Below are 16,951 nucleotides of genomic sequence, written 5' to 3' on the forward strand. Positions count from 1 at the left end.
TCTTTCCAAACATTAAATCTAGAAACATGAGTTTCTTGCTGTGTTTGTGGCATATATATGTGCCAGATAGATATATGTGTTTATATTTTCAGTTTATCACTAGTATTATTTAGATTAATATATATTATCAATGAGTGTTCAAGTTTTATTATATCATCTCTAATGTATAGTGTCACCCTTAACTTTTGAACACTTACTCCTAATATATGTTTCTTATTGTTTAAAGTTATATACATGTGAGGATATATTATCTTCTTAATGATTATTTGCCTAAAGAAAAATTTGAAAGAAAAATATACACATAAAAAGTTCTCTAATTTTCTTTCTGCATTCTACCAAATCATATTCTGTGTAACTTACTCTCTTGAATTACCAATGCAGTAGTGCTAAGGGAAGAAGCAGGTAACTAACTTAGGAGTGGGTGGGAAGTAGCAGGAGTGAAATCCAGCCTCCATTTCTAGAAGTTGAGCAGCAGTAAAGGAAAGCTGGGACAGATAGCTGTATGAGACAGCAAGATTAGATCTTCGTAGTAAAAAAAAGAAAATGACCAGAGACCATGCAGCTACTTAAAGAGGGCATAGGTCAACAGTTCAACACAGAGGCACAGGTAAAAACTTTCTCAACAAGATCCCGAAGGTACAAAAAATCAAAAGGAAGATCAATATGTGAAATTGCATTTAACTGAAGAGCTTCTGTACAGCAAAGGATACTATCAAGAATCTCAACCAAGAGCCAACAGAATGGGAGAAAAATTTTGCCAACTACTCTTCTGTTAGAGGACTAATATCTAGAATATACAGAGAACTCAAGTAACTTACCACTAAAAAAACAAGCCAATCAAAAAATGGGCATGTGAACTAAATAGACACTTTGAAAAAAAGAAATTCAAATGGCCAAGAAATGCATGAAAAGTGCTCATCATCATTAGCAATCAGAGAATGCAAATCAAAACTACTCTGAGATTTCACCTAACTCCAATTAGAGTGGCAATCATTAAAAACACAACAAATAATAATGGTGAGGATGTGGATAGGTGGGAACTATAATTCACTGTTGGTGAGATTGCAAATTAATGCAAGTTCTTTGGAAAACAGTATGGAGGATCCTCAGAAGAATGGGAAGGAACTTACCATATGACCCAGCAATACCACTTCTGGGTATCTATCCAAAAGAATGGAAACCAAACTATTAAACAAATACATGCATATCTATGTTTATAGCCACACAATTCATGATTGCCAAACTATGGAACCAGTCAAGATGTCCAACAACAGATGAATGTATTACACAACTTTGGAATTTTACTCAATGGAACTTTATTCAGCCATAAAGAAGAACAAAATTATGTCATTTGTAGGGAAATGGATGGAACTAGAGAACATTATACTAAGTGAGATTAGTCACAAAAAGTAAAAAATCAGATGTTCTTTCTAATATGCAGAAACTAGGGAGATAATGGGTCATAAGAACTCTAGTCAAAGAAGGAAAAACCTTAGATGAGCAAATAAGGTGACCTAACTGAGGGGGATGGGAGGGAGGGAGAAGTAAACTCCCTAATATACATGATGTACATTCACAAACGTATCAAAGTCAATCACTAAAACAAACATAAGAAGGAGGGAGGAGGGAGGTAATGGGGTGGGAACTGGGGAAGGTTAACTGAGTGATATGTGCATATAGGCCTCTACCATCCTGTACCTCACTAAGATGTATGGCTACAATATACCAATAAGAATAAATAAATAGATAAATAAATAAATAAATGGAAATTCTTCTAGAAGAGAGTGTCAGTAGGTGGCAAAAAGTGACTATTATTTAAGTATCAACTTAAGTGGAGGGGATCAAAGTCACAGGTACCTGGGAAAGTGAGTCTTAGGGAGACCGCACTGTTCTCTGAGGAGGGAAGAGGTAGGAGCTCCAGAATGGACCCATGTCGTGACAGAGTGGAGCTGAGGTTGCCCAGACTGGCACTGGTCTTCTCTGTAATAGACACTTTTTTCACTGAGAGGAGCAGGGTCTGGGTCGATGTTGGAGGCTTGAGAAGAATAGTGGAGTTTTCTAACAATCACCCTGGGAAAGGAGAGAAAGAATCCAACTAAAGATGGCTAAAGTGACACTGATGGCTGGGCCAAGAACAGAGAACTTGAGTTAGTGGTGTAATTAAGGAGAACTGCAGGGCTCCATAGCTCTAGAAGGGATATGGCTTCTCCCCGTTCAGTGGGAGAAAAGGTAGGAAAGATTCATTTATTATTTCACCTGGCTAGTGTCATGATTTCCTTTTAAAATTCACCAACTGCTTTGAGCCAGCTGCTATCAGATGGTGTTTATTGAAAACATTTTAAGGGTGTGTTTGTGTGTGTATTATTGGGGATTGAACTCAGGGGTGTTCTACCTCTGAACTACATTCTCAGCTCAAATTTATTTTTTATTTGGAAACAGGGACTCAATAAGTTACTGAGGCCATCCTCAAACCTGCAATCCCCTGTCTCAGCCTCCCAAATACTAAGATTACAGGTGATAGGATATTTTTAATAATCTAGGAAAGAGGCAATAAATAAAACCAATATGACACTAGAAAGAGCAGAAGTAACAAACAGCAATAAATGGTGTCATCACTGGTATTTGATTAAGTTAGAACATTGTAAAAATAATTGGATTCCGGTGCCCTCTTTGAGCCCAAACCCTGCAATCTCACACATTTACATTAGCTGCAGATCATGGAGGCAGCTCAGCTCCCTGTACCTCATTATGTAAAACTCGAGCTCCTGGATATATGATACTATGTTTAATACTATTTATACAAATGGGTGTGCCTATTTGTTTTTAAACAGCTTTAAGTAAATGTAAGGACTAACCACTTTTGAAAATCTCTTTTCCTCTGAAAGCTTCCGTGACCATCCCAAATGTAAATGAGATGAAAGCCAATATGAACCTCGGCTTGACCCTCACACGGAACGTGGGAACCGGAGGCTTTCTTGTGAGTGTTTATTTCTCAAATCCTCACTCCTCTTCAAAAAGCTTGTAGCCAGTGTCTTCTCCCTTCCCTCCACATACATCGGGTCTTGATATTTGAACATCCGAGCTTGCTTTTGGATGAATTAGGCTATTTGGATTTCCAATGCAAAGTCACAGTCAATTGATGTGCAGACCTTAGGTATTCAGCAAAACCATTACAGCAGAATGTTTTGGGGGGAAAAAGAGGAAAAAGAACACTGAGCCGGGTGTGGTGATGCACGCTTGTAATCCCAGCATTTGGGAGGCTGAGACTGGAAGATTGCAGTTTGCAGACAGCCTCAGCTACTTAGCGAGACCCTTTGCAACTCAGTGAGACCCTGTTTCAAAAATAAAACAAGACTTAAAATTTGGGCTGAGGTTGTAACTCAGAGGTAGAATGCCCCTGGGTTCCATTCCTAGTACTAAAAAACAAAAAACACTGATTCTTCCTTTGCCCTTGGAATGTGTGCTTAGTATTTGTATTTGCTTATAATATCAAAATCCCAGGTCTCATTTCTACTTCCTGAAGGACCATTCACGTTAGATGAGGTTAATTTGGAAAGTAGTATCAAAGCCAACAAGTATTTTTAGTTTTAATCATTTGCTATAATAGTGGCCAATTTGATATTATTTAAGGCATGTGCAATCTTTTATGATGTCTTATATTAGTTTTTACTCTTTTATAGTTTCTAAAATGCTATGAAAACACATCGCAAATCAGTAGAATAGAATTTCTCATTTAACAAATATATTCCAAGAACAAATAACCAGTTAATAATTTTATATCCAAATTAATTTTTTTTGCAGTACTGGGGATGGAACCCAGAGGCATTCTACCCCCGAGCTACACCCCAGCCCTATTTTTTATTCTTTACTTTGAAACAAGTTCTCACTGAGTTGCAAAAGACTTCACTAAGTAGCTGAGGCATGCCAAGAATTGTGATCCTCCTATCTCATCCTCCAGAATGCTGGGATTACAAATGTGCACCACATCCTCCAGCTTAATTTTTTAAGGGAATTATACAGTTAATATAAAAAAAAGAAAATAGAAATTTTCTGAGGTACAAATGAATTTCTCAGCTTAGAAATAATAGAAGAATAGCCAGGCATGGTGGCCCACGCTTGTAATCCCCGCGCTTGAGAGGCAGAGACAGGAGGATCGCGCAGGTTCAAAGCCAGCTGTGTTGGCTTAAGAGACACTGTTTCCAAATAAAAATATAAAAAAATAGGTCTGGTAGTGTAGCCCGGAGGTAGAAGGGCTTCCAGGAACCCCAGTACCACCAAAAAAAAAAAAAAAAAAAAAAAAAGAAGAAGAAGAAGAAGAAATAATAGAAGAATAATATGGGACATTTTAAAAAATGTTTTAAAAATATTTTAAGATTATATATAAAAATGAAAAACTTTACACATCAAAAAAAGTTGAAGCACTGGGCATGTGGCACACACTTGTAATCCCAGCATTTGGGAGGCAGAGACAGTAGGATCATGGTTTCCAGACAGCCTCAGCTACTTAGTAAGGCCCTTTGCAACTCATGGAGACCCTGTCTCAAAATAACAAATAAAAAATAGGGCTAAGGGTATAGTTTGGAGGTAGAATACCCCTTAGTTTCATCCCCAATACATCAAAAAAAAAAGTTGAAAGACAAAATCTCAGTCTTATTTGAAATTTCTACTTTATCATGAAGTAATAGACTACATATTTGTATGGCCCTGTTAAAATGGTCTTAGCCTTAGTGGGGCATAGTGGTACATGCTTGTTAGAGACCTTGTTTCCAAATAAAGAATAATAGATAGGACTGGGGATGTAACTTGTATGTAAAATTCCCCTAAGTTAAATCCTTAGTACTGAAAATAATTATCTTAGCCTAATTTAACTTTACATTAATTTTATCTATGTCATTAATGTGCTCACTTTTGTTACCTTTAAATAAATTAAATATTGCTTATTTTTTGTGTTGCTTCAGTGCCTAAGTGAATATTGTAGTGAGTTATGAATCTCCATGGGTTTTGATATTCAAAGAGCCTTATAATAGGGCTACTTTTATGCTTTTTGTTTGTATGAAGATTAAGTCAGAAAGAGGAACATACTGAAAAATAAGGATTGTGCAATGTGTCACAAAATTTTTAATATATAAAGTAAGATAAAACAAAATAAAATTGTAAGAAAACTTGAAAGATTAACAGTCAATGTAGCAATCAAAGAGTCAGAGAAACAGAGGAGAGGGGAGAGAGGGAGAGGGAGGGAGGGAGAGAGAGAGGAAGAGAGAAAGAAAGAGATAAAATGTCTGAAGTGTTTTACTGTAACTAATAGGTCAAAATCATAAGACACTCTTCAGAATTATGTGAAGAAGACTGACAATCATCACATTTTTTAACTTTCTTAAATTCTGGGTTTAAAGCAGGAATGTTCTGGCATTAACAATTGGAATGTTCTGATTTCAACTTCTTAATGCTGTTTTCCATTGCTTATGAAAGAAAATATATATTCTTGAATATAAGCTATTTTTCAAGATAATTAAAAAATGTAAGAATGCAGATGTGAGTCAATAATTAGTACCTATTTTTTGTAAATTAGCCAGAAACATTAGTAATAACTTTTTCCTAACTAATTCGCAAAATGAACCAGTTTTGTAGAAGAAAAATTGTTCCATTTTCACTGAGCATGAAATATGACCACAGCTGCTTCTAACCATTACGTTCCTAACAGTTAAACTAGGTCAAATAAGTTCCCTTTTGTTTTACAATTGCTTCTTGCAAGTCCAGACTTTTCCATTCCATTTTTATAATTGATCTTTACTCAAGATCAATGCTTTAAATGTTTTACATCTGATCCACAGCTTTACATAACGTTAAACTCTGTATGAGATGATTCTTAGGATCATGATGACTTCTCTTTCCTGCTGGTCTCCTTTTCCATCAGGTGATTTTAACACTGTTTAATCTAATGTTTCCCATATGTCTTAATCATGATTGAATCAGAAGTCCCTGGCACTCACTCAAGGACTGAAGAGGAGAGGATTGGGATGGTGTTAATGGTGATGTTGGGAAGGGGAGTATAGATACTGTGGGCAAGGAGGTACGTGTGAAGCTTGGTGCCTGAATGAATTAAGAGGCTTTGAACATCTGAAAGTAAAGAAATACTTTATAGCAAAGGTTAAAAAAAGACTAGCAGTCCTCAAATCTCATTTATATATCATATATTTTGTTTAAGCTAGCAAACTGTGCACAAATTTTGCCCTGTATACTCAGGAAAACTGCAAAATCTCTTTCATAGCAGTGGTGGGAAGGGACCCAATGGCCTGTCCCTGTCCATAAGAAATATTTTCTTCATTCCCCATGACTTCTATCCCAGACCAGCACTCTTTAAGGGTTCTGCCTGGCTCTTGGGGGCACTTGTTTTCTGCTGAGTACTCTGAATGGAAGAAGGGACATGAAGAAAAGTGATATTCAAACAATCACAAGGATGCTGGTTAGCCAGGATGTAGCACTTGCTGTTTCCCTGACACTATCCAAAGTCATCTTATGTTTATAGACCATAACCTTTGCAGCAACCTTAAAAGACAAGAGATACAGTTATCTTCATTTAACAGGCGGAGCACCTGAGGCTCTAGTAACTAAGACTTAAAAAAAAAAAAAAACAACCCTACAAACCAGGTGTGATAGCACACACTTTTAATCCCAGTACTTGGGAGGCTGAAACGGGGATCACAGGTTCAAGGCCAACCTCAGCAATTTAGCAAGACTCTCAGCAAGACTCTGTTTCAAAATACAAAATAAAAAAGTCTGGGAGTATAGCTCAGTTAGAAGGCACCTGGATTTAAGCCCTAGTAACAACAACAACAAATTGAATTTGGCCTGTTTGTTCTGGTGTTCTCTGGAAGAAAAGCGCTCTTTCTCTTGCTTAGAAGGTAACCTAATGGTCTCCTCCCTTCACTGACAACCTCCCTGCCAGTGCCAACAGCCTTCTCCTGGGAGGGCTGCCACTGGACACAGAGCACGGCTTACCTTCTTCTCCATCACTTTGCCCTCCCCAGGGAGGCCTTCCTCAAAGAGTTGAACATTCTTAGTAGAAATGGCTCCTCAGCCACAAATAGAGAGGTAGAAGTTTAGCATTTTCTGCATGTTTTCACTTTTTTTTTTTCTTCTCATTTCTTTGAAGACATGTGGCCCTCTCTGGGCACAACAGTGTGGAAATCACTATTATACCACTGGTGTTTGTTCTGACGTCAGTCCTGACTTTCAGCTCTTGAAAAGCTTCTCACCTGCAGTTCAAAGTAAGTTATGAATGAAAAGGTCTTGCATTAAAAGATGGGGGAGGGGAGGATGTATCAACAAGTCCTTCCCAACCCCTCTGTGAGTCTCTATTTTTATATGGGTGTGAAATTTGACTATTATTTATCTGCTTCTTGTATCTTTTTCTAGCCTGCCCTTCTCTCATAGATGTTGTAGTTGTATGTGATGAATCCAATAGTATTTATCCCTGGGACGCAGTCAAGAACTTTTTGGAAAAATTTGTTCAAGGCCTGGATATAGGACCCCAAAAGACACAGGTATGAACATAAGTAGGACATAAACTAACCCATAGCTTTCTTTCTGAGAAAAGAATACTAAATATGAAGGCTTAACTTTTGCATTTCCAAATCTTTGTATTAAATACATTTAATGATAACTTTCAAGGTCAACTGAAATTTGTCTACTATGGATTATTATTTTACCCATGACTTTGTCCTGTGCTTATAACCTTAAGAGTTTTATTTCTGACAAAATAGTGTGGAAAATAACACTAAAATCTTCATGCAGTTGCTTATTTTTTTCCCTTTTAACCTAAGTGTTTATCTAAATATTTTAGCATTGAATATATATTTTATGTCTACTTGGACTAATACTGAATTTCTTTTGTTTATTCCTTGCTAATAAAACAATAATTCCTAAGATTTTGAAATTGATAAAACTAAGCATAATTTGACCACTTATTATTTGCTAGTCTTTTATTTTAGTCTAGTCTAGCCTGCCTTTTTCTACACAAGATCAAATCCTTTATATAATTTGATATAGTTTTCTCTGTCTTTAAGAAGTCTTTAGTTTGCTTTTATATCTTCTTTAGGTAGACAACCAAAATTCAGGAAAGCTTCATGATTCTGTAAGATTGAGTAGAAGCATAGAAATATAGCCCAGTGGTGGAGCACTTGCCTAACATGCATAAGGCTCTGGGTTCAATTGCTAGCATTGCAGAAAAAGAAAAGAAAAAACAACAGAAGTGTCACCCATAGTCCACATTCTCAGGAGACTGAAGCCGAAAAATCTCTGAACCCAAGAGTTCGAAGCCAGCCTGGGTGGCACAGTGAGATCCCATATATATATATATTATCCTATTCCTAAATTTTGTGGTTTGGGTCCTTCATCTTTGTCATTTTCCCCTGTCTTGTTGGGCCTGCCTTTCTTTCCGGTTGTAGCCTCCTAGTGAACCAACATTAGCAGGAAGCAGTTCACAGAGCCACCAGAGTTACATTTGATCCTCACCCCACCATCTAGGAACAGTTGTGGGAACAGTCTCCCTTTGTACTTTGCTGTTATCTTTATTGAAATTTGTTTTGTTGTTCGCCATGTGCAGTTCCCCAATTCAGTATTACAAAATACTGATTGCTTTTCAGTACCAAGAGCACATTAATGCCTGCAGAGACTTTGGAAATTTTATTGTGACTTTTTAACCAGAAAAAAAGATTAAATAATACTAGGTATAGCATAGGTTTCTGGAAAAGCAACCCTGTTAAAGGTATCTTAAGGTATCTGCTTGTTTGCTGGCTCTACATGGGTTACTGTACAGAACATGGCTGATTTTATTTAATAATCTTATATAGAATTTATGGCTTTTCTCTTTTTTTGTCTTCCCACCACAGTGTATCTTATTCCTGTCTGGGAAGATATTTAACTTAGTCTCTTTTCCCTCAAACCAAATTTAATCTTTTTATAAGATCTAATATCTACCAAAATTTGACCTTTCTGTAAGAGCTAATACAAACCATATTTTTAAATCCTCCTTTTCTCACAAAGAAGGTCTGGGACTGTGTCATGGGGGTCACTTTACCACCACCTTCCTCTCATATTAGACTTGGGAATCCTTGGAGTTACATTGATCCTTCCCTCCTTCTCATGTCCTAATCCTATCATAAAGAAAGAGGTCTGGGAATATCATGCTTCTTACCATCTTCTCAGGGCCTAGCATACCATCTCCAGGTCAAAAAGTAGCAAATTAAACTGAGAAATTCAGACCTTACCCCATTTGCTTTTCCTTCATCCTGACCTCAGAAAGCCTTGTTTCTTACTGCTAATATCCTGTTTTCATTTCCTAGTCATAAAAATTCATCTCTTAGGCTAAGGAGATGATGTTGAGGCTTGAGACAAGGATATTAATAGAAGGGTGTGGGCTTTCTGAGCTGAAGGATTAAAGAATGTCCCCAGACATGTTTATCAGAAGTTCATCTTTCTCTTAGCCTGAGATAAGATTCTGTCTAGTGGTATTTTTCTGAAAGTCAGAAATTCTCTGCCCCACATACACACCCAAAAACTTTCTTTCAGGTGTTCTGAAGCTCATAATAGAGGAAATACAGCAAAGTAAATAAACCCAAATTGACTGCATTGCTTAGGGATGCATTTTATTATTATTATTATTATTATTGTTGTTGTTGTTGTTATTATTATTATTATTATTATTATTATTATTAAACTCTGATTTGTGGGGCGGGTCTGGGGATGGAACCCAGGGGCATTCGACCTCCGAGCTATACCCCCTGCCCTATTTTTTATTCTTTGTTTTTTGAAACCAGATCTCACTGAGTTTCAGAGGGCATTACTAAGTAGCTGAGGTTGTCCGCAAACCGTGATTCTCCAATCTCAGCCTCTCAAATGCTGGGATTACAAGCATGCACCACCACACCCGGTTCAACTCTGAATTTTTATTGCATAATTATTCTCAATCGGGGTTTTACCCTCTAGCTATGATTGCTTGTAGTTTTTCACAAGTCTGTATCCAGGGATAATTAGAAAGTTTATTTATATATATTTAATTCTGCTGTAATAAAATTATTCTAATATTTATCATATTAAGTATTATAAGGCAGTACTTAAAAAATATCTGTGATTACATCTTGAGAACCAAATCATGAGCTGTAACACATCATGTTCCTTGTCAATAATACTATTATTATATGTTGAGGTCCTCAGATATAGATGTCATTTCTCAGAAAGAAAATGTCCATCGAGAACAAGATTGTAATTGTCTAAATGCACTTTAGACTTTCATTATACTGGCTAAAAGAAACTATAACTTAATGACAGTCCATTAATAAACTTCTCCTCTTTTGAAGGTTGGGTTAATTCAGTATGCCAATAATCCAAGAGTCGTGTTTAATTTGAGTACATTTGCAAATAAAGATGAAATGGTTCTAGCAACATCCAGGACCTACCAACATGGGGGAGACCTCACAAACACTTTCAAAGCAATCCAGTTCGCAAGGTAAGTTTGACGTAAAAAAAAGTCCAATATTTTGTCAACATAAAAGTGCTAAGAAGTATAACAAAAGCAAAAAGAAGCAAAAGACAAAAGAAAACTCACATACCTAGAACCCTCACTTGAATCACAAATAATAAAAGTGAACATTTTGAAATTTGAATATTTTTAAGAAGGCACTTGGAAAATGAAGTTAAAAATCTTTGATTCTATGATTTTTATAAAGTAGGATATGATTTTCATATGATAATATGAATTAAGTGAAACAAGAAGATCTTTGGTTAAAATATGAGGAAATGGAGCAATCTATCATCATTTGTCAATATTTACCAAACATTTAGACAAATTAAGCTAATGGAGTATTTTGTGCAAATTAACAACAGCTATAAAAACATAAATATATGAATCTGAATTTAATTGAATGAGTTCATAATACTAACTATAGTCTCTGGGAAGTGTTAATTGTACAACTATATTATATTCCCCTCCTACCTGTTTCTCTATTTTTTTAGTTCTATTGCTTTCGCCTTTACTCTATTTTAACCAGATAATCTTACAAAATGCTAACCACTCATCTGCTGTTAAAGAAAAATGAGAACAAGGTTGCCCTCCCTTAAACCTGCTTCCTACATTTTTCTTCTTGTGTATGTGCATGATTCTTCTGAAATCCCCAATTCCTTAGGGGGGAAAAAAAGTGTCTATACTTTCTCTCTCCACTCCCTTGAAGCCTACAACTTTGCCACCAGCCAAGCATGGCCTCTTACTCACCCTCCCAGAGGCCCTGCTTCAAGCCTCATCCTCTTCAACTCCTCTGAATCTTTGAGGAGGTTGAACATGCCTTGCTATCCTGCACCCAGTTGTTGTGATACTGCAAACTTCTGGGATGCAGTAGACTTTTTGTCAATAACTATTTCTTGTCAACTTTTTGTCAACAACTTTTGCCTATTCATTGGCTCCTTCTTGAATGTTTCCACCAAATAGAGCCCTCTCTTCTTCATAACCCTCCTCTCTTAAGAATTGTGTCCCCTCCTTTGGCATCAGCATCTGCTCTGTGTGGGTTACACACTGATGTGACCTTAGCTGTGAACTCTCTCTCAAAAGTTGCATGGCATATAGCTGATACTTGGTATTTTTTATTTGCAGTGTTGGCTCACTTATCAAATTCAGCATGCCCTACACTGGCTTCTTTCCTTCAATTACCACTCCTTGTGATTTTGTCATCTTGATTCAAGCCATTGTCTATTTTCTCATTCAAGAATTTGATGGTTTTCTCTTTTTTTTTTTTTTTTACTTCTTCTTAGGTCACACATCTGGTCAGTCACCACATCCTGTCATTTCTAGTTCTGTATTTCCCGTTATATCTGTCTCTTCTTTCTGTCTGGGTGTATATTTTAGTTGCTGCCTCCACATTTGGTGGCTCTCCTTGTCTATCAAAATCACATTCTCCAGAAGAGAAGATTTGATTAGTTTAATCTCTCATGACTCTAAGATGTCCATTTGGGCCAAGCCATTTTATAAGCTGTTGGCCAGTGGATAGGTCAGTTGTGAGACTTGGAGAAGAAAGATGATACTATAGAAAATGACCTCCCTATATGCTGAGATTCCATCTAACCCCAATCAGAATGGCAAGCATAAAGAAATCAAATTAAAAATGCTGGCGAGGATGTGGGGAAAGAACTCTTTTACAATGTTAGGAGTGCAAACTAGTTCAGCTGCTATGAAGAACAGTGTGGAGATTCCTTAGAAAACTGGGAATGGATCCACCATATAATCTGGGTATACCACTTCTGGGTATCTTTCCAAAGGGGGTGAAACCAGACAACTACAGTAGCATATGCATATCCATGTTCATAGCAGCACAATTCGTAATAGCCAAAATATGGAACCAACCTAGGTCTCCATCTACAAATGAATGGATTGCAAAATTATGGGAAATATACACAATGGAATTCTACTCAGCTATAAAGAAGAACAAAATTATGTTATTCACAAGAAGATGGAAAGACCTGGAGAACATTATGTTAAGTGAGATCAGTCAAGCACAGAAAGAAAAGGGATATATGTTTTCTCTAATATGCCCAAACTAGGGATTATTCGGAATACCAGAGAAACTCCAGATAATGGAGGGGAAACCTCAGCACAGCTGAAATGGAAGGGTAAGAGATGAAGAAGGCTGAGGTTCATTAATGAAGGAGCTATATCCAAATATGTGTAACAGTATGAATATAGCATGGTTAACCTGGACACTCACTGTTGGGAGGGGGAAAGGAAAATGGGGTGGGGAGAGGGAACCAAGTGCAGTCTGAATGTATGCCATTTTCAATATGTTCCACATAAAAAAAAGAAGAAAGAAAAGAAAATGACCTCCCTAGAGTTAAAGATTTCTCTGAGCCCCTGTTTTCCACAGGAAATGTGAGTGCAGCATTTTACTATGGGAGGGATCTGGAGACTGGAAAACTTTCTTCTTCATGACCATGTTTGCTATAGCATCTCGTGCAGACCGTGAGCAAAAGCTCCACCGGGGGACCCGCAAAGGCTGGAGTCCCCCCGCGAGATAAACTAGCCCTTCCCTCTTCAAAAGAATTATTTTAAAATTATTTGAATTAATATGTGTAATTGGAATTTTATGTATATGCATTATAACTAAAATAGATGGGCAGCGACATGTCGGAGACTGAGTCAGCAAAGATCTTTATTTTTTTTCCCAAGGATAAAGTTTGGGCTAAAGATTAAGCTCAAGCTGACCTTAGTTTGGGCCAAAATATAAGATTAAGTTCAAGCTGACCTTATGATATGAAGCAAAGCATACTTTCTCTGATTTATTAAATATCTGGCACCCTATCCTGAAGTCTGTTAAAGACTTTTTCTGTCCTTGAAGTTTACTGCTTGCATGAATGTGATTTTGTCAATCCTGCCAAAAAAGAAAGTATAAAGATTATAACAAATCCTAAATAAAGTTGGAGAAGTTGCATCTGGTCTCGTGTGTCAGAGTCTTCTCTCACTCAACCTCGACTCTTCTCTCACCAACACATGACCCCCAACTCCTGCTAGGGCTGGACCCCGGCACATGTTCACTGTCTATGGAAACAGGACTTATCTAGATTCTACCATCTTCTAGAAACTCTGGTCTTCTATCCCATACCACCACCGTTTCCCAAGCGCAAAGGATCTCGTCTTCCTCTTGCTAAGAGAATCCCCCAACTTCTTACTCATACCTCCCAGAATGTAACAATGTAATTACTTCTATTTCTTTCATCTCTTTGAATAGAATTCTGTATGTTGGATAGAACTGTGACACCATTTCAGTAAAGTGCCCTGTGCCATTCACCTTATTTCATTGAATGCTCAAGATTGCACTTTGGTTCAAACATTACAGGTTAAACTAAATGAGGCATATATTCTGCCCTCAAAGAATTACAGTAGGCCCTAAAGGGTATATTTCACTCACAAAAAGGTTTGGTGTGAGTACTAAAATTCAAATTCATCTAGCTTAAAACCAGGAAGCATTTTTCTACATTTCTAATATATAATTTGGATCACATAAAATATTTTAAGAAATAAAAGAATATTCTTAGTTTTTAATATATTGATTTTGACATGCTTCTTACGTATTGAGATAAAAATCTACAATAAGCATTGAATATTAAAATGGAAGAAAGGAATTGAAAACAGATATAGGCATTCAGTAAAATCAGATAGGTAGTAGTTTTTCCAAAACCAGTTGCCATTATACAAAAGGAATGTGTAATAGGAGAATCTTATAGGCAGAGGAAAATAAGTTGTTGAACACCTACTTGGCTAACCATCTAGCAACAAAATGGAGCTGGAAGCTGTCTTGCTCCTTGTATCAAATAAATTTCAGGTGGACCAAAAGTTCAAATATGAGAAAAGGAAACCATTAAAGGGTTACGAAACTTAGGTGATTAAAAATAAAGCTTTGGACATGAGAGGTGTTTGTAAAAGAGCATGTTAAGCAAACAAACAAACACAAAGAAAAGGGTTAATAGATTAAAATCCAAACAATCAATGAACCCAGGAGATTACTGGTAATATAGAGGATGGATTTCTATTTTAAATCAGAGAGCTACATATTAATTTCATTTTTTGATAGTGAGTCTTTTATTTTATTTCCCACAGAGATTTTGCATATTCACCAGCTTCTGGAGGACGACCAGGTGCTTCCAAAGTCATGGTGGTGGTGACTGATGGTGAATCTCACGATGGGTCGAGACTGAAAGCTGTGATCAAGCAGTGCAACGATGACAATATACTGAGGTTTGGCATAGCAGTAAGTGGCTCCTCTCTTTTTTTGTTTGGAAGTTGATGGGCACATGTTCCTGTATAGCATCACTTTTTCAAGTCCACATTTTATTGGCCATTTAAAGTTTATTATTGCTTTCCCTAATATGTGAGAGTTAGGGAGAAATGGGTCATAGGAGGAACTCTTGAAAAAGGAAATCCTATAGAGGAGCAAACAAGACAACCTAAAGGAGGAGAAAGGAGGGGGGAAGAAGAAGATCTCTAAAACACACAATGTACTTAAACATATCAAAGTCAATCACTAAGCCAAGCAAGGGAAGGAGGGACGGGGAGGGAATGGGGTGGGAATTGGGGAGGGGTTAAATCAGCGATTTGTACATGTTTATACACACAATTTTTTTTACCCCAATATGATGTTTGAATATAATGCACCAATAAAAAAAATTTAAAGGAAAAAAATAAAGTTTATTATTAAGAGGGTTTTTTTTATTATCTTTCTGCTTCCTGGTGGTTTTCAATCCTATCAGCTAAGTGGTTATGGAAACACTGCTGTATTTACTTCTTCAGAGTGTTTATGATGTTCAGAAATAGACTAGATCATGCTAAGGGGAAAATCAGAGTGCATGGAATGACCTTCTTTTCCTCTTCCTCTATTTTCAAGGTTCTTGGGTACTTAAACAGAAACGCCCTTGATACTAAAAATTTAATCAAAGAAATCAAAGCAATTGCTAGTCTTCCAACAGAAAGATACTTTTTCAATGTGTCTGATGAAGCAGCTCTACTAGAAAAGGCTGGGACGTTAGGAGAACACATTTTCAGCATTGAAGGTAAAAGAGCTCCTTTGTAGAATTTTCTTTTAAAACTTTTGAGTTTTTAAGATCTCATTGTCATACACTTGCCCTGTTAAGGTTAATTTGTATAGATTGTATATCAAAACTTGTATGTGTTAGTAAGAAAGACTATGAATAAATATTTTATAAAAATTCGGGTACACGATTGTAATCCCAGCATTTGGGAGGCTGAGACAGGAGGATTGTGGTTTGGGGACAGCCTCAGTTACTTAGTGAGGCCCTTTGCAACTCAGTGAGACCATGTTTCAAAATAAAGAAAAAAAATAAGGCTGGGGGTGTAAATCAGAAGTAAAATGCCACTGGGTTCGATCCCCAGTACTGCCAAAAAAAAAAAAATTATAAAAGATGGGATGTATTTTTTGTGTGTGTGGTGCTGGGGTGGAACCCAGGGGCTTTTCTACCTCTGGGCTATACTCCCAGACCTATTTTATATTTTATTTGGAAACAGGGTCTCACTAAGTTGCTGAGAGCCTCACTAAGTAGCTGAGGCTGGCTTCAAACTTGTGTGATCCTCCTGTCTTAGCCTCCCAAGTTCAGGGATTACAAGGGTGCGCCACCACGCCTGGCAAAAGATGGGATGTAAATGGCTGATAAACATAAGAGATGTTCCCAACAGCTTCAATAATTATTTTAAAATAAAAATTTACCCACTTTTATGTTTTGCCTAAAAGATGGCACAGATTAATAATGTGTTCTCTTACAAGGATTATTGAGAAGCACAGAATATTATATGCTGTTTAGAAGTTGTTAAATTGTTAAAACAATTTGGCAATATCTGTTATAGTCATAAATAGATTTACCTTTTTACATCATATTATATAATTTTTTGAGGAAAAATGATTTGATTATCAGATCTGAAATACTTTATATGCTTGTGTGGCATTGGAATATCTTGTCAGTATAGAGACATCACATATGTAGGAGCATACTGTATAGAGAACAAGAACCACGCACATTAAAGTTGGTAAGAAGTTCCACATAACCCATATCCTGATTCCAGGTAGTTATAACTCAAATAACTCTCATAAATAGGTACTTTATTGTTAACCAAAGTATCAGGAACTTCCTCCAAAGTTGTGTCCAAGGAGACTGACTGCATGAGTTAAGAGTTTGTTGCTATAGTCAAATTTTGAACATATGACCATCCACTGGAAATTTCTTTTTTTTAATTAATTTATTTTTTAAATTGGTGCATTGTAGTCATATATCAATCACATTGGAGTACAAGACTTGAGAGGATATACAAGCACACATCATCCAACTAGCCCTCCTCCAGCCCCCATCCCATTCCCTCCCCCTCCCTCCATCCCACACTTCTTTGGTGATTTACTTTGATACA

General features: G+C 36.8%; 1 protein-coding gene across 1 annotated transcript in view; it reads left to right on the forward strand.

The window, feature by feature from the left end:
* ITGA2 (integrin subunit alpha 2) overlaps positions 1-16,951 on the forward strand; it is a gene marked incomplete at both ends in the record, with an annotated part of 110,592 nt that overhangs the window by 52,788 nt on the left and 40,853 nt on the right. Inside the window, 6 exons of the mRNA XM_080718029.1 lie at positions 2,886-2,977; positions 7,154-7,268; positions 7,417-7,544; positions 10,359-10,507; positions 14,639-14,789; positions 15,423-15,588. Coding sequence (XP_080574155.1) covers positions 2,886-2,977; positions 7,154-7,268; positions 7,417-7,544; positions 10,359-10,507; positions 14,639-14,789; positions 15,423-15,588 — 801 coding nt within the window. The remainder of the gene's footprint in view (positions 1-2,885; positions 2,978-7,153; positions 7,269-7,416; positions 7,545-10,358; positions 10,508-14,638; positions 14,790-15,422; positions 15,589-16,951) is intronic.

The sequence above is a fragment of the Muscardinus avellanarius genome, assembly GCF_963383645.1.
Source record: "Muscardinus avellanarius genome assembly, chromosome: 1".
NCBI lineage: Eukaryota > Metazoa > Chordata > Mammalia > Rodentia > Gliridae > Muscardinus > Muscardinus avellanarius.